The 18,465-nt window shown below is 42.1% G+C and overlaps 1 protein-coding gene across 5 annotated transcripts in view; it reads left to right on the top strand.

Annotated features, from left to right (window-relative positions):
- The window catches only part of MMS22L (MMS22 like, DNA repair protein), a 135,641-nt gene that overhangs the window by 85,659 nt on the left and 31,517 nt on the right, over positions 1 to 18,465 (top strand). For all 5 annotated transcript variants that reach the window (XM_043542671.1, XM_007052789.4, XM_043542673.1 and 2 more), the window contains exon 15: positions 15,385 to 15,575. In XM_043542671.1, the coding sequence (XP_043398606.1) occupies positions 15,385 to 15,575 (191 nt within the window). The remainder of the gene's footprint in view (positions 1 to 15,384; positions 15,576 to 18,465) is intronic.

Below are 18,465 nucleotides of genomic sequence, written 5' to 3'. Positions count from 1 at the left end.
GCAAAATTAAGTTATTGCGCGTTCTATGTAGGTTTTTAAAGTGTTACTGAACACACACAATGTTGTCACGGGGACACGTGGGAGATTAATGCGCAGTATGGGGATGTAATTTCTAAGGTGCACTAGTGTGTTGCACATTAATTAGTCCCTGTAGCCCCTGTTGGTGTGCACTAAATGTTCCCAAGTGCATTTTAATGTAGTACTTTTTCAAACTGCACTATGTTAAAATGAACTAGGGAACATTTACTGCACACCAGCAGGATCTACAAGGACCAGTTAGTGCATGCACATTAGTGTGCCTTAGAAATCATATCACTGTAGTGCCTTACTGTGCTTGTGGTGGTTGTGATTGTTATTGTCAGCCTGATGACCTGAGAGCCATTGGAGAGCTGCCATGGAAAGTATGGGGGACATACATGGGACTGAACATGTGGCTGCCAGCAGGATACACCTGAAAGAGAGGTGGGTTCAATTCTAAATGATACCTAGCCCATCAGGGACCCACCTTTTGGACAACCTATTACTTTCTCCTCAGAGAACCCCAGAAGGCTATCTCCCAAGGTGTGGAACTACTTATTGTCTCTCATGATACAGGACCATAGGATCCACTACAATAGACAAGAAAGTGTAGGGCTCATGGAGAAAGATTTGTCTATTCACCCCTCCATATCCAGAATGGCAAAACAGGCTGTAGCACCCTGGTTGTCACCTTAGTTATGTCCAGAAGTTGTGTGGAGGTTTAACAAACTTGAACTCTGCCATCCCGAACACCTGGATGGTTTACCCCGGTATGGACCTGGTGGTGCTTGCCCAAGGCAAGCCAACCAATGATCCTTTAAACAGGGAAATGGACAGAGTAGTTATCTCCACAAACATCAGTTATTGCTCTTTGTAATTTGACCTTTCCCAATTCAGTGTGTCCCCCATACTTTCCATGGCAGCTTTGCAATGGCTCTCAGGTAGTCAGGCTGACCATAACAATCAAAACCACCACAAGCACCTGCAAAAGACTGATCCTAACACGTGTAGGTAAAATCTGCCTTATTGCTGTGAATATACTACATTAGACTGCAAGCTGACCTCTCTGGGGACTTTGTCATGGCATGCCAAGCTGTCTGGATACCTCCATGAGAAGGGCACCTATCCTCTGACCTCAGACTCTTGGCTTGTCTTTCTGAGGGCTCCATGCTTTTGGAAGAAGTGCTAGATTTCTACCTAATGGAGGTTTTAGAGATGAAAACAAGTCTGACAGCATCTGTTTTCATCCTATTTTTCAGGCAAAGGGAAGCTACGTTTCTGTATTCATATTTCTCCAGTGGAGTACAGGCCAAACCGTATATCACCACATACGTTGTACAGTCATTTCTTATGAATAATCATCTACAATTTGAATAGGGAATGTTTTCTATTTCTTTCTTACTACACAGGCAGCTGCATTTTATAAATTGGGAAAAACATTTGATCCAACTGAATATTTTAGGAATGTCATTGACCTTGGAAAGCTTTTCTTTAAAAAGGTATCACTGTTTGACTGAGGGCTTTTTGATTTTATGTTAAAATGGGAGATATCAATGCAATGTAGTAATAATAGTAATGTAATTATTGGGATTACTTGTGGAAGCAATATGCGCGTAAAAAAATTGAGATTTCTTAACATTTAAATTGTTTCTGTTTATTAAAAGGTGGAAAAATAACAAAAGACCCCCTTCTGCAACTGTGGATATTGTAATTATGTATTGATACAAGTTATTGATACGTAGATTGATTTTTCCTTTTAATTGGTGAGAACCTGTATCATATATATTGATGCACATAATCTAGTAAGGTAACTTAGTGAGGAAAATATTACTATAGCTTCATTTGTATTACTAAAAAAAGAAAAGGAGGACTTGTGGCAGCTTAGAGACTAACACATTTATTTGAGCATAAGCTTTCGTGAGCTACAGCTCATTGCATCCGATGAAGTGAGCTGTAGCTCACGAAGGCTTGTGCTCAAATAAATGTGTTAGTCTCTAAGGTGCCGCAAGTCCTCCTTTTCTTTTTGCGGATACAGACTAACATGGCTGCTACTCTGAAACCTGCCATTTGTATTAGTGTATTTTAAAATCTGTCAACCTTAACCCTGCCGGGTATGTGCCAATAGAAGTTCCTGTAAGTTGAACTTTGGTTACAGCCTTGGAACTAGTTCTGGAAAAAAATTGGTATGGTCAATTCACACAAATAGTTAAATGGTTTAGGATATTTGTACCTTCAACCATCTTTGTTTAATTTGCATAATTTGTTGAATATGTTTAAGCAGTGAACATGTCTTTGAGTATAAAGCATTTCTGTATTGATGTTATTTAACTTAGGTGACCCCTGGGCTGAATTGAAATGAGAAATTTGGATACCCATAGGCCTTCTTCCAATGGCTTGATAGGAGGAGATAAGGATTTTTAATATACTTAATTACTCTGCATGTTTAAAATGTCATATTAGAGGTTTATTATCTGTTGGGTCTGTTGCATCAATGGCCACTAAAAACAGGAGTATACTATACTCTTCCATTGAGATCAGAACATTTATACGATACGTTAAAAAAATTATAGTAGTACCAATTGGATCCATGCTGTGTTCAGGGAGAGTACCTAAGGCACTTCCATTTAACTCATCAAGATTAACTAATCAGAGATTAACTCATCTGTTGGGAGACCTGAAGTGTTCCGTTAGCTTTTTATTTCAGTAGTACAAATATATTTTTACAATTAAGAAAAATTGAATACATAACCTGCATTAGAGAATAGATGGGGCAAAATCCCACCATAGCCTCTAACTTTGTCTCCAGGTTTGCATGTGGAAAACTAAGGTTGGCTTAAGAGTACTTTTTTCAAAAATCACTACACAGGCTGTGACTTACAAAGAGGTTGTCACAATTGAAAGGCATAAAGTATGAGACTGCGATTGGTCTCGCATGCGCTCGCGCGCTCTCTCTCTTTTTCTCTCTCTCTCTCTATCAAGGGTTTGCAACGTGGCTAAAATCCCTGCTTTTCATCTTGGCAACTTGTTTTCCAACCCAGAGTGTTGCAGTGGTTCAGGTCTGTGCTCCTGAGATTTACGCCATCTGCCTGCCTGCCAGCTCCATTCTCCTGAGCTGGCAGGATATTGAAACTTGGAAGAATACTACGCTACTTGAAAGTAGGACTCTTCCAAGTTTTAGTACACTGACAGCCCACAATAATGAAGCTAGTGGAGCAGGCAATTCATTTGGCTTGTGCGATATGCAGACCTTTAAATTGAACCAAATCGGTTGTCTTGATTGTGTCCATTTAAAGGCATAAAATCCAAAATTTCAAACATCTCAATCTATTCCTCCATTACACTGTTTTGCGTAGCTATTGCAAAAGCCTCTGATGAATAGGTGCTGTAACAGTGTCGTATGTAATTATGGGGTACAGCAGTTTCTGTTGTAGAATACCTGTGCAGAAATGGGTGTGTTGTGGAAGCATTTAACAAAAACTGGCCGGCTCTTATGCGTGTTTTCCCTTCTCACATTTTCCCCTTCCCTCCTTTTTCTAGTAAACATTTCAGCGTGCAGTTTATTTTTGATTATTGAAGCAGACAAAACTGTCAGAAGAACACCGAAACATGCTGTAATAAATACTAAGCTGATGGAGGAGCATTAATGTCTGTACAAGCAGAACTGAAAAAATAATGATAAAATATTATGTCTGCATTACAGCACTGTGGTAGAGATGCTATCATTATAGCTCAGGCGACACTGACACATTCATTATAACCCCCTCTTTTCAAGCATTTCTATCTTTCTGAAGGAAAAAAAAAAATCTTTTGGGGTTGCAATTTCTCATGCTATTATCTTGAAATCCAACTTTTTATTTCCCTAGAGCTTTGGTAAGATTCTGTGTGGTTGTTTTTGAGTTACCACTTTTTAGATGCTTTGTTTGTATTTGGAGACCTCAAAACCAGCTTAATTTTTGAACTTCTGACTTTCTGAGAGAGTAGTTCTTATTTGTATTACGGTAGCAGCTGGAGGCTGCAATCAAGATCAGAGTCCCATTGTGGTAGGTGCTGTATAATCAGATAAGATAAGAGCTAGACCATGCCCCAAACAGCATACAATCTAAACAGTATACATGGGTATACACAAATACAAACATTTATACTGTGCTCATTGCTGTGGTAGTGACAAGCACTTCTGATGTGTTTGGAGAAATTTCACTAGATATCATGAATCTAGTCTGTGAAAATTATGTTCTCCATTGAGCGATTGTCCATATGCATTCACTGATAGTGCTCATGAGCTAGAGATTGGAGTCTTTTGGCCAGCAGTATCTGTAGAGTGCACGTGTGTTCTTCAGTCTTCATGCATCTCTGCAAGGGTGCATGAAAGTGAGATGCACCTGTCGCCATTCAGTTCCTGTCTCTGCCTCACAACTTCAGGATCGAGCCCAACCATCAGAGAGACTGTCAGCCTACTTTATAGCTTATCTAACAGATTTTTACCTTTAGTTTCATAACATAATTAGTAGTTTTAGTACTGCTAGCTAACAACCTTCAGTTGTTTGAATTTAATGGTTGGTATGGCGCCATCCTATTCACCTGGGTTTAAATGCTGCCCCTCTTGTGAGGGAGCTATCTCAGCATCAGATGGACATTCCAAATGCCTCTGTTGTCTGGGATAATTGCATGTTCCCAGAAAATGTGCAATCTGCATGTCCTTCAGCTCCTGAGCCAAGAAGGCCTACCTTCAGGTCTTCCTGATGACCAAGTCAATGAAACTGACTTTGAAGCTAGGCTACTAGACCCCCTCCTTCTGAGCTGCAGAGTGCAAGTGAGGGCTTTTTGAGAACCCCAACTTCAATCATGACTACAATTACAGTGTTGTCCTCAGATAGACCTCAGGAGGCTAGAAGTTCCAGGACAGGTGGTCCACTAGGGTTTTCTCTGAGAAGACCTCCCTGTGGCACTAAACAGCATCTGACACACCATGGCCCAGAACGGTTCCTGCTGAACATCAGTCTCATAATAGTTCCAGCTGTACAGCATCAAAACACCTGGTACTGAAAACTGGAACATTGGGAAAGACCATGGCACCAACCCCAGCACCATCTGCATCAAGGGCCCTGGGCACCAACCATTCCAGCACTGGAACCAAGCCAGTTGGGGCAGTGCATAATCACTGTGGTGGAGATTGCTATGCCATGTTGACACAACCTGGATCCTGTGCAGCCATCCGTGATGCCCCACACAGTATCGTTTAAATATTTGACACCAATGGACCTGCAGATTCACCCAGAACCTCAGTCCTCTTTGCCGTTGACTTCAGCACTGCAGTTGGCACCAACAGTGTCTAGTAATGAGGCACCATCCTCCCCTAACTCACGGCACTGACCATGGGTCTGAGCAGTGCATTCTCTTTGGATTCATCTTCAGAATTGGAGGATGAAGAGATTCTACTCCAGCAACATATTTATTCACCCAGACTGTTATTGCAGCCTTCGACATCTTATATAGGATCCACATACTCCTCACGAGAAAGATATTGAGTTCCACAGAATCTGGCTCATGATTCTCTATCCCCTGACCACCAGGCTGTTACCCACCAATGCCCATGTGGTCTTGCTGGGGTCCCTGGTTGACTCAGAGCAACTTTGGATCCAGGGACAACAACACCGCCAGAAGGCTGCTTCCTCTACAGAACTGTGTACCCGGAGACTACAGCAGCCTCTCTTGATTCCAGCACAATCACAAATAGAGGAGAAAGTAATGAGAGAGCATGCACTAGAGGCTGCATTTGCTGGCACAGAAAATCCTTTCCTCTTCATTTCCCAATGAGGCCATAGTGTCACTTCGACCCCTCAAATGGATGATTATCAGAGCATCCAGGAGCTATTAAAAAGGATGGTTGATGCCCTTCAAATCCATATTGAGGAGCTGCAAGATCAGACACAGAAACTCATAGATTCCAAAGCCAGAAAGGACCATTGTGATCATCTATTCTGAGCTCCTCTATAACACAGGCCACAGAATTTCCCCCAAAATAATTCCTAGAGCCTGTCTTTTTTCAGAAGAACATTCAATCTTGATTTAAAAATTGTTAGTGAGGAAGAATCCAGTCTGAGCCTTGTTAAATTTTTCCAGTGGTTAATTACGCACTGTCAATAATTTGTCATCTTTCTAGTTTGAATTTCTCTAGCTTCATCTTCTAGCCATTGAATTGTGTTCTACCTGTTTGTTAAACTAAATAGATTGAGTTCCTTGAATCTATCACTGTGACAGCTTTTCTACTCCCTTCATCATTCTTGTGGCTCTTCTCTGATCCTTCTCCAATTTATCAACATTCTTTTTTAATTGTGGGCACCAGAGCTGGACCACAGTATTCCAGCAAAAGTCGCACCAGAGCCAAATACAAAGGAAAAATAACGTTCCGATTCCTTCTCAAGATTCCCTTGCTTATACATCCCAAGTTGCATTAGCCCTTTTGGTCACAGCGTTGCACTGGGAGCTCATGTTCAGCTAATTATCTACCACAACCTCCCATCTGTCACTGCTTCCAAGATAGAGTCGCCCCATCTATAAGTATGGCCTACAATCCTTGTTCCTAGATATATGTATTTATATATAACACTCATTGTTTGCTTGTGCCCAGTTTACCAAGTGATCCAGATCACTCTGAATCAGGGACCTATCCTTTTCATTATTTGCCACTCCCCCCTTTTTATGTCATCTGTAAACTTTATCAGTGATGATTTTATGTTTTCTTTCTGATAGACATACTCCAACCCTCCCAATTAATTATATGGATCCAGCCGATACTCTGTGGCAGACACCTGCCTTGGCACCAAGTATTTCTTTGTATGGCAGATAAAAAAAAATATCACGTGTCTCCTAAGGGTGCAGAGTTCTTCTACCGCTGTGTTCACTGTGGTGAACAAAAAGGCAAAACAACTCCAATCCATACCAAAAGAGAGAGAGCGAAAGAGACTAGATTTATTGAGGCAAAGCTTACAGTTCTGCATAGCCAATTATCAGGCCGTATTAGCCTGGATTCTTGAGAGACTGTTTATTTGCTTTTGCAGACAGACTTCCCAATGACACTCCTTAGAACTTCATGTCACTGGTCAGTGAAGGCCAGAACAAATCTCCAAGCAGTGCTGAATGCAGCAGATATGGCTGTCAGAACAATGGCAATGCCTGTAGTCAGGTGTGGGGCATTGTGGCTTCACGGATCGGGTTTCCCCAGGGAAGTCTAGACACAGTGGAGAACTTGCCCTTTGAAGGAGCCTGTTGTTCATCTCTGAAGCTGATGAGGCTCTACACACTCTGAAAAAGGACTCACAAGCCAACTTGTATTCCCTCAGAGCCCACACGCCAGCGTCTAAAAGGAAGTAACTGAAACAGCAGTATCCCTCACAGAGACCAATCCAGCCATACTTTTACACCAAAGATTTTGGAACCACCCAGGAAATGACAGTGTTTCCACAAGAGAAGACCTGATATTTTTTATCTGCCATACAAAGAAATACTTTGTATTGCCAGACTTCACCTCTGATTTTTGTAGGTTGGTTGAAGTTGGTCTACACACCTTCCAAACATCACTTGGACATGCTCCTCACCATCCCACCCTTGGTCCTATCCTCCCTGAGATGATGGAAGGAGGGGTCCTATTTAGAGCATCTCAACCTTCCAAGATGATAGTCATGGATGCATTCTTACAAAGATGGTGTGCCCATATGGATGAACAAATAACACAGGCCTGTGGGAGAGGAGAATTCACATCAATGTCCTGAAACTCGGAAGACCTGCAAATCCTTTCTCCATTGGATATCAGGACAGTTGGTCCAAATAATGGCTGACAACACAACCACCATGTTTTACATCAATAAACAAGGTGAGATAAGGTCCTCCTTACTTTTCCAGGAAGCAGTCAAACTCTGGAACTGGCACATCATCCATTGAATATACCTAGTGGCAGTACACTTACCTGGACTGCAGAACACACAAGGAAGAGAAAGCCTGCCTTCTTCAGAGCACCTGTGGCCAGGTCAGGAGACAGGAGCTATGGGGAGATAGACAGCGTAGGGTGCTGGGGGGTCAGACAGGGACTCATAAGGGCTAGTAGTGGAGGACAAACTGGGGCAGGGGCTGAAAGGGAGTGGAGGCACAGGGCCACAGGGGAGGGAGGTGCAAAGACACATGGGGACGGGGTAGGAGGTGTGGAGCTACATAGAGACAGGGGAGTGGCTGGGTGAGGACACAGACCTAGATGCTGGGAACTTGGCGTGCTGGGGGTGCTACCGCACCCCCTTGCTTGAAGTAGTTTCCATTATACACAGGGTAACAGTTTGAATCAATGGCTCTCAGTACCCCCGCTATAAAAATTGTTCCAGCATCCCACGGCACAGAGACACATGGGAACAGAGGGGAGGGGGTACAGGGACAGGGGAGTGGCTGGGTGAGGGCACAGAGACATATGGGGACAGAGGCAGATGTGCCTGACTGAATGGGAGAGGCTAGGGGTCAGCCAAGGTCTGCATGGTGGAAGCTCCCTAACAATCCCTCCCCGCCCCTGCAAAAAAAAACCTGTTCCATACTTTTCCCACCCATACCCAACAACCCTCCAGGTTCACACCCAGGCTCATTCCCAGCAATTTACTTCTTTCTCCCTCAGTTCCTCCGTTACCCCTGACTCCCCCAAGCCTTTGCACTGCTTCTGAGGGGTGCAGGAAATACGGTTCTGTATTGTAGTTTAAATGAATTATTATTACTCAGAGTTCTGTATTAATATGCCTAGTAAGGAATCTATTTGTTAAAAAACATTCCTAGATCTTTTTTATTGTCTGAATTGTTACATATTTGCTGACAGGTATTTTGCAATAAATGATCAAAAATAATTGAAACTGGTGTGATAACACTGTGTTATTTTGACACATAAAATATGCAACACTTTGCAGAATTTTAAAGTATTGTGCGCACCATTTTTATTTTGTTGCAAAATTTTTAATTTTTTTGACCCAGAATTCCACCAGGAGTAATCTCTGAAGGGGTTGGTTGTCTTTATTTTATTTTTATTTTTTTAGGGAAAAAACCCAAGACAAGCATGAGCACTATAACAAAAGATGTAGATGATTTTAGAGGTCATTTCAGAATCCAGTGGAGGGCGTATTCATTTGAAAATATTTGTCTTTGTTGTATGCTGAATGAAAACATAGCCACTGAAGAAGACTTGAATCATTCTGTCAAAAATAAGGAACTTTTCTGACTCCTGTAGAAGACTTGTTCATGATCCAAGTTTTGTGAGAAGCAACAATTCTTAAAGAAAAAAGTGCATAGGAGTGTTGATGTTTGTAATGTTTGAAAAAGGTAAAATACTGTTCAGTGATCAGACCCATTATCTCACTGAATGGAATTTATAGACTATCCCTTATAACAAAGATCTTAGAATTTTGCTCTTGTGATAAATGCAATACCGTAGAAGCTTCAAGTGCATTGTTATCAAAGTGTTGTGTATATAATATGATTATGCAGCCAAGATTTTTGTGGCTGCATAAATTGCTGAATGATTGCCCTTTGTTTTGAATTTGCCATGTAATTGTACTCCAGAATCTACATTTTCTTTTTTTTTAAGGCACTTGCTTCATCCATATCAATGGATTGTTAACACTGATGCTCAAGGATACTACTTTAAATGATGCCAACTTCGACAAATATTTCACTTCTGGTCATTTAGCGGAAACATCAGAGTAATACTCTTTTCCATCGTTGTTGATGTAGTGGCAGATTTTCTGGCAGGGTGCAGAGGAGAAAACCTAATAGCTGCCCTCCCCCGACACTTCCAGATTTGAAGTCCCCTCTGTCCCTGCCCAAAAGGGGCAGTGTAAAGGGGATCTCCTCAATTCACCCAGGAGCCAAAAATTCAGAACCAGCTCCCCCAGTTTTCTGATTCCAGGTATCAAAAGACTAAACTGCCCCCCCCCCCCCCCGCCCCTCTCATAAAGTCTCAGCTTTCCTCCAACAACTTCTGTGATGTAGTTATTTGTCAATACTGGTATTGAAAACCAAAGATTTGGACCAATATAAAATACATTGAATTTGCTATCAAAACGACTGAATAAGAGATACTGTAGTGATTATTCTGTACTGGGGGCACTGAGGGGAAGAAGATTTGGAGCAGGAGAGGGGGGAGTGCTTCATTATTTAGGCCTACTGTGCCTCATAGGACACAAGACCTCTATTATTATCTATACAAAGCTGTCAGTCTTTCTATAGTGATGCTTTGTTTCATTTGACTGCTTCTGGCCTTTTTTGAAAGAACTGATATTAGTATTTGAAATTCTAAGCATCGAGGCCATTTATTACCTTAGAAATACAGATGTCTCTCAACCCAGTCTTTCTAGTTTTGTCCAAGGATGCTGGTTCTGCCTCCTTTTTTTTTTTTTTTTTAAACCCCTCAACATAAAAAAGTTACAGGGCAGTTTTTGAGCAACATTTCCTGGATTTCATTCAGATTACGGAATGTATTGTACACTCTGCTTCTGTAAGCGCATCAGTAGGCCTTGACCGGAGAGTGCAGAACATAGGTAGTGCTGCCCACACACAGAAAGCAGGATCTGTGTGGCGGGGGAGCCACGGAGAATGGTGGTTTCTTTTCTCCAACGCAGCAGGATGTTCGTATGTTCATGCTGACCTTGTCAGCAATATCTAAACCACCTTCCCCACCTCCAATGCTGTATGCCCCTCCCTATTTGAGGGGATTTGGATCCCTGTCAGCATGGTTCTTATGGCTCTGTTACAGTACTGAAAGAGCAGAGAGGGCTACATATCATGCAGAGGAACAAGGCATGTGTAGATAGAGTTGAGCTCCCTAGTTTCCCTTGTCTCTACATGGATCCTGGAGGAAAGTGCTAGTTTTGGGGCCAGATCTTCTGTTTCTTCCTCAGGTTAGTGTGTCCCTAATACAAGATTAACCAGGTTGTTACCTTTAACATATCTCAATACCTAGTCCTAGATCATTGATCTTCTCCAGTGGAAGCCAGGTACAGGCCGGGGTGGTTTTAATATTTGTTTGTAAGGATGTATTGACTTTAGGTCATTTAAAACTATGGTATAAACCTTTACTCAGCTGTTAAATGTCTCCTTAGCATTCCTGTGAACGTGAATGATTATTTTTCTTCCTAAAATTTTTCATTTCTCTTACTGGATTTAGACTATTGCAAGCCTGGGGCTTGTGGGAGGGAGCCTATTTCAGAGTTGAGGACCTCTCACAAAGAGTGCTCTATCACTGGTCCCATTTCTTTTAAATCAAGAGGGATACAGCACAAATGCCTCTGCTGATCACATCCAGACAGTATGGCAGGTGGAGAGAGGCAGCCTCTGAAGTTGCAGGGTCCCAAGCCTTTATAGATCAAAATAAACACTACATTCAGTCTAGAAGCCAGTAGGCAGCCACAGCAGATCATGGAGCGCTGGTGACATGCACCTCCATTTAATAGGCAATCTGTGGCATTCTGCACCTGTTTAAATTTCTGGATTGACCCAAAGTATAGCCCTAAGTCTGGAGGGGACAAAGGCACAGATCCTGGTGGCAAGGGCCACACCTGAAAGAAATGGCTGCAATCTCTGTGCAGGTACAAACGGTACAAAGTGTTCCTGAACACTGCTGCTATATGATTATCCAGCACAACCTCCAGGCTGCGGACAGGAGTAACAAATGTTCCTGGCTTTTATAAAGCCAAACTTTATTTCGTCTGTTAGTAAACAGTAAACCTTGAAGTAAACCTTGTGTTAGTAAACCTTGTTTTAGCGAAAATACAAAATGCATTATGAAAACAAAAGAAAAACCCAAGTGTTTATTTACTGTTGTAATGAGATGGCGAATGGTTCCAGAAACTATTAGGACAGTTTTACCTATGGCAAACAGATTATTAATTCATCACATAGGTAGGGGGATAACTGCCAAGGTAGCCCAGGAGGGGTAGTGGAGGAGGGAAGCACCAGGTGGGTTGGTGGAGGAGGGAAGGACAAGGCCACCCAGCACTTTAAAACTTATTGAATGCCAGCCTTCTGTTGCTTGGGCAATCCTCTGGGGTGGAGTGGCCGGGTGGCCGGAGGCCCCCCCACCGCGTTCTTGGGCGTCTGGGTGAGGAGGCTATGGAACTTGGGGAGGAGGGTGGTTGGTTACACAGGGGCTGTAGCGGCAGTCTGTGCTCCTGCTGCCTTTCCTGCAGCTCAACCATACGCTGGAGCATATTGGTTTGATCCTCCAGCAGCCTCAGCATTGAATCCTGCCTCCTCTCATCACACTGCTGCCACCTTTCAGCTTCAGCCCTCTCTTCAGCCCGCCACCTCTCCTCCCGGTCATTTTGTGCTTTCCTGCACTCTGACATTGTGTGCCTCCACGATTCGTCTGTGCTCTGTCAGTGTGGGAGGATAGCATGAGCTCAGAGAACATTTCATCGCAAGTGTGTTTTTTTCACCTTCTAATCTTCGCTAGCCTCTGGGAAGGAGAAGATCCTTGAAACACATGCAGCTGGTGGAGAAATAAAAAGGGACAGTGGTATTTAAAAAGACACATTTTATAGAACAATGGGTACACTCTTTCACGGTAAACCTTGCTGTTAACATTACATACATGGCACATGTGCTTTCATTACAAGGTCTCATTCTGCTTCCCCCCACCACGTGGCTAACCCTTCCCCGTGGCTAACCCTTCCCCATGGCTAACAGCCGGGAACATTTCTGTTCAGCCACAGGCAAACAGCCCAGCAGGAAGAGGCACCTCTGAATGTCCCCTTAAGAAAAGCACCCTATTTCAACCATGATGAATGATATCTCTCTCCTGAGGATAACACAGAGAGATAAAGAACAGATGTTGTTTGAACACCAGCAAACATACATTGCAATGCTTTGCTCTGCAGTGATTCCCGACTACGTGCTACTGGCCTGGCGTGGTAAAGTGTCCTTCGATGGTGGACAGAATAAGCCTTTTGCAAAGGCTTTGGGAGTACATCCAGGAGAGCTTTATGGAGATGTCCATGGAGGATTTCCGCTCCATTCCCAGACACGTTAACAGACTTTTCCAGTAGCTGTACTGGCCGCGAATGCCAGCGCAAATGAATCATTAAACACTCTTGCTTTTAAACCATGTATACAATTTAAAAAGTTACACTCACCAGAGGTCCCTTCTCCGCCTGGTGGGTCCAGGAGGCAGCCTTGGGTAGGTTTGGAGGGTGCTGGCTCCAGGTCCAGGGTGAGAAACAGTTCCTGGCTGTCAGGAAAACCGGTTTCTCCGCTTGCTTGCTGTGAGCTATCTACAACCTCATCATCATCATCTTCCTCATCCCCAAAATCTGCTCCCATGTGGCCTCCCTCTCCATTGATGCAGTCAAAGCACACGGTGGGGGTAGTGGTGGTTGAACCTCCTAAAATGGCATGCAGCTCATCATAGAAGCGGCATGTTTGGGGCTCTGACCCGGAGCGGCTGTTTGCCTCTCTGGTTTTCTGGTAGGTTTGCCTCAGCTTCTTAAGTTTCACGCGGCACTGCTTCGGGTCCCTGTTATGGCGTCTGTCCTTCATGCCCTGGGAGATTTTGACAAATGTTTTGGCATTTTGAAAACTGGAACGGAGTTCTGATAGCACGGATTCCTCTCCCCATACAGCGATCAGATCCAGTACCTCCCGTTCGGTCCGTGCTGGAGCTCTTTTGCGATTCTGGGACTCCAACATGGTCACCTCTGCAGATGAGCTCTGCACTCACCGGCAGCTTGCCATGCTGGCCAAACAGGAAATGAGATTCAAAAGTTCTCGGGCCTTTTTCTGTCTACCTGGTCAGTGCATCTGAGTTGAGAGTGCTGTCCAGAGCGGTCACAATGGAGCCCTCTGGGATAGCTCCCGGATGCCAATACCGTCGAATTGCATCCCCACTACCCCAATTTCGACCCGGCAAGGCCGATTTCAGCGTTAATCCCCTTGTCAGGGGTGGAGTAAAGAAATCGGTTTTAAGAGCCCTTTAAGTCGAAAAAAGGGCTTTGTGTGGACGGGTGCAGGGCTAAATCGATTTAACGCTGCTAAATTCGACCTCAACTCCTAGTGTAGACCAGGGCTAAGAGTAGGCCTTGCTGCCTGTCCGCTCTTTTTATTTAAAATTATTCCAGTCCAGATGTCCTAATGAGTGTCATGAGTTGTGTAATTCTTTTATAATTCTTTCACATTCTCCAGGGGGGAACTTTATTTATTAGGATGAGCACAGAATAAAAACCTAGGAAGCCAGAGAAAGGAGTGTTGTGAAACATTTGCTCATGTGACTATCTCATGTTTTTTTTCTTATGTTATAGTCTACAAACATTAGCGCTAAGGCAAGTCTCACTGCCTTCACTCTATGCTATTATCTTATAAATATCTTGACTCTGACTTTACAGTGCTGTTTATAGAATTTAATAAAGCAAATGTAATAATGCTGCCTGTGCTTTAATGCACAATCTCAATTGAGTTGACCAGAAGATAAATAGGAACAGGAATGACAGTGTGTTCCTGCAGATTGTTTTTAATAAGCATGTTATTTAGTTGATCAGCCCGTTGCAGTAATGCCTCCTATCCTAGTCTACCAGTCAAATGTATTAATGCTCCCCCCCACCCCCATTTCTCTGAGAACATTGATTCCCTGCAGACATATCTCTATTAAACCTCTAGAAAGTCACAACTTCCAAATTAGATTAAGTAGCAGGAATGGTACTAGAAGAATCAAAGAAAATTGAGTGCATTATTGAATTTATGCCACATTGTCTCCCGAAGAGATGGGAGTTGTGTGGTAGTGGTAACTTTTGTCCTTACTGTACTAAGAAAGCTATGGCACTACTGTCAAACCGAATTGTCTACAATGCATCAGGAAAACACGAATCTTTTCTCTTATCTAACCATGCATCTACTGAGGTTTCACAAATTAAAAAGTCAACTTTAATACTAAGTCTTGCAATTAAGAAAAAGCATTTTTCATTATTTACTGTTTTTCTGTACACACCCATGCACTTACACTCTTACAGATAATTTTAAAAAAAAAGTGCCTGGCTTTGGATTGTAAGCAAGACTCACTTGTCTTGCCAGCAGTTGCAAAATGCAAACGTTCATTTTAAAGTGACCTATTTCTCATTTTGATCTGACATATTAAAAAGCATATAATTAATGGTTGACATTAGTAATTAACATTAACTTTATGGTGCTTAATATGCCATCATTCATCCATCAAATAACTGGTATGCATAATGTCTTGTAAAAAGGTTTTAATTACACAAAATGATCCTTCAGTTCTCAGACTATACAGTTTAAAGAAACTGTGAAAGAATCTGTTTTTTTCATTTACTGCATGTTAACGTTGTTTTTGTTTCTCCCTAGGAGTGTGCACAAACGTGTGATCCAGGGACCTCAGCTAGGGAACACGGGCCCAAACACACAACTTCCATTAGTGGCTAAAGAGCACCACCTTGCTGTTGCCAGTGCTCTCTGGAGAAATTTTTTTCCCTTCTTGAAGAGCCAAAGGATATCGCAGACCCTGCCTCCTCCACAGCTTGCAGATACAGCTGCAGGTCAGCACTGACGCTCCTTTTCTCTGTTGCCTCCTTTGCTATTTCCCTGGATGCAAACTTTTCTCCATTTTAAGGTTTTGGCATATTCCTGCTCATGTTTAGTTGCTCAAATCTACGTAAATGTAGAGACTAGGCTCTGTGATAATGGTGCTAAATATTTTGACAACAAAAAAAATGAAGTGCTGGCTCTGTCAATAGGATGCAGATCTATAATACTGGAGTGGTTTGAATCTATAGGACTCTTTGATTTTTTGCATCATTGACAGCTTAAATTATATTTGTAATGTTTGCTGTAATCTAAATAAGGATAATGATTTATGGTTCATTACATTATACCTAAAATCTATTCTATAGCTTCAAATGAAAGTTTGCTCTCATCTTGTTTTTTTCAGTATGCTAATGGTTTAACATAATTTACATTTTGGTATCATGTTTTGGCATCTATGCAGATATTTTTTAAAAGGTAAATTTCATTATCACTTTTTGTATCATTTTTACTTTCAGATGCATTCTGACATTACATTGGACTGTTCTGATCAGTCATTTTGTATTGGAAGCTGTTAGGTTGCTAGAATTTTACCTTGCAAATACCACTCCGAATCCAGACAGATGGATAGTGTGTCAGTGAATAGTAAGAATGCTGGATCAGATCTTTGGCTTCGGTGGAGCTACGCTGATTTGTGGCAGCTGAGGATCTGGCTCACTGCATTTGGATGCAGTATTATTTTTGCTGAAATGTTAATATAATACTATGTTTCAGTTTGACAGGGGGCTGATCTCTAGCTCTGAGGATGTACTGAATCTGAAAAGGCCAGATCGAAACGGAGTCTTTTTTTTTTTTCCTCATGATGTGAATTAAGAACTGTGTTTATAAGCTCTCAGGGACTAGGTCAGTAACGTAAATGCTAAGAGACCCTTGAACTGGAGCAGTTCTGCAATAGTTAAGTGAGATAATGGTAATGAGAGAGACTCTTGTGAAAGGGTAATGCCACCACTGAGGCATTATAGAAAATGGCAATACAAAACCAAAGCAAGATCCATTCTCCTTCCATTTTCTTCTTCTTCATCTTCATCTTCTTCATACAATGAAATAGTGAGAGAACCAACCTCTATTAGAAATCTGCTTAGAGTGCTGAGTATAGATACAATTGTGACCTGTGTTATACACTGATATAGGGGAGCAATGTGGAGGAATGCAACTTCTTACACCACTGCGTGGGCTACTTGCACTGAAGGTTGCAAGACAAGGGAGAGACAGAAGCCTCCACAGCACTGCTACTCCCCCTTCTCTTCAAGTGGGTGGGGAGTGGACATCCAGGGACAGGAAGCGGCAGCTTTAACCAGGTTGCCCCCTTCCCCTCTCTCTCAGAGTATACTGGTGTTGGAGTACCATTAAAACAACTAAATATCAAGGCCCCTAAAATGGAATCACCCCTCAAAAATGCATTCACAGGAAAATTTCTAACAAAGTTTCTTTGTAATGATTTACAAATAAATCTGAGCTTTGAATGAAGATATGTGGACATTAAAGAATCCAAATACTGACTTGTAACATTGAAATATAAAATGAAGAACTGTTAATGGTAAGATTAAGAGCTTTGATAGCTATATTTTAATGACTTGTAATTATGTGCAGAGAATGAGTACAGATAAGGTATCTCTTAAGCCAAGGTTTTGGTGGCACGAGTGTGGTTTTGCCAATTCTTCTTTTACATAGAATTTCTAATCTGCTTAAAATGTTATTGCCTGTAGAACAGAATCAACATGTTATGTTGGGAGATGTAAGAAATAGATACACAAACAAGTAATGATAAATAAAAACACAGAAACAAAAAAGACACAGGGCAAGGTGACACAAAACAACATCACCCAGAAACTGCAAAACCAGCAGGAAAAATACCTAAGTTGGGTAACTGAAGCTTGCGCATGCGTAATGTACTGGTTACCTAAAATCCATGAGGTTGACGTGCTAAAAGCCAAATGGATAAAGATTAAGGACTCTGTAGTGTAGAAATGTATAAAAGACCAAGCAAACATGGACCCACACTGGAGAAACACCAGACCAGAAACTGAGGAACAGGGCTGAAGGACCAGACCAAGGGATCAGAGGAAGCGACAACGATCATGGAAGGTGGAGGAACTTCCCAGTGCTCCAGAATGTGGCAACTTGGGCTGTTTACCAATTCTGTCTTGTCTGTTGTTATCTGGATGGCATAAATGTATGTCCAGACACTGAGTGATAATATTTCTTTCTGAAATGGTATAAATAAAAGCAAAAATTGATTAAGCCTAAATTGGGTGGACTTATGACTCAGTTTCCCAACTTTTACCCCCTGCACTGGCAAACATTGCTGAACCACCATGGTGGGGAAAGTAATCTGTGCTAAGTATGTAGCTCCCAGGGTTGGCATGATTACTTCCTTCCCCGGGGTAAACGGTGAACTAAGCACCATATTTTGTCTGTGGTTTACAAAAGGTCATTAGCCTATTTCTGGGGTGGCAAAACTACACACTGACCCTTACTGAGGACTTGTAGAAAGATCACAGACCTAGCCCTGTTCCATTAATTCAAATAGCTGCATTTGTATTGTTTCTGAGAATTGACTTATTATGTACTTCAGCTAGTCAAAAATCAGCTTCTGGATACATGTAGTTCAAAGTATACTGTTAATTTATTAATATGCCGGTTTCTGGGAAGCTGGGAGCTGGTGAGCACCTTACATTTTATCAAAAAATAAAGATCAGTCTTCCAAACCTCCTTTGCTGTTGCCGATTTCATTTAGCCTAATAACATATCAGCATTCCACGATATGTCTCCTGCCTGCCTTGAAATGTATTTGTTATCCATAGCATAAAGAATGAGCTCTGAGAATAATTTTTTTTGTTAGTG

The sequence above is a fragment of the Chelonia mydas genome, chromosome 3, assembly GCF_015237465.2.
Source record: "Chelonia mydas isolate rCheMyd1 chromosome 3, rCheMyd1.pri.v2, whole genome shotgun sequence".
Taxonomy (NCBI): Eukaryota; Metazoa; Chordata; order Testudines; family Cheloniidae; genus Chelonia; species Chelonia mydas.
The sequence above is the reverse complement of the archived record's forward strand: the minus strand, read 5'-3'. Positions and strand labels throughout refer to the sequence as shown.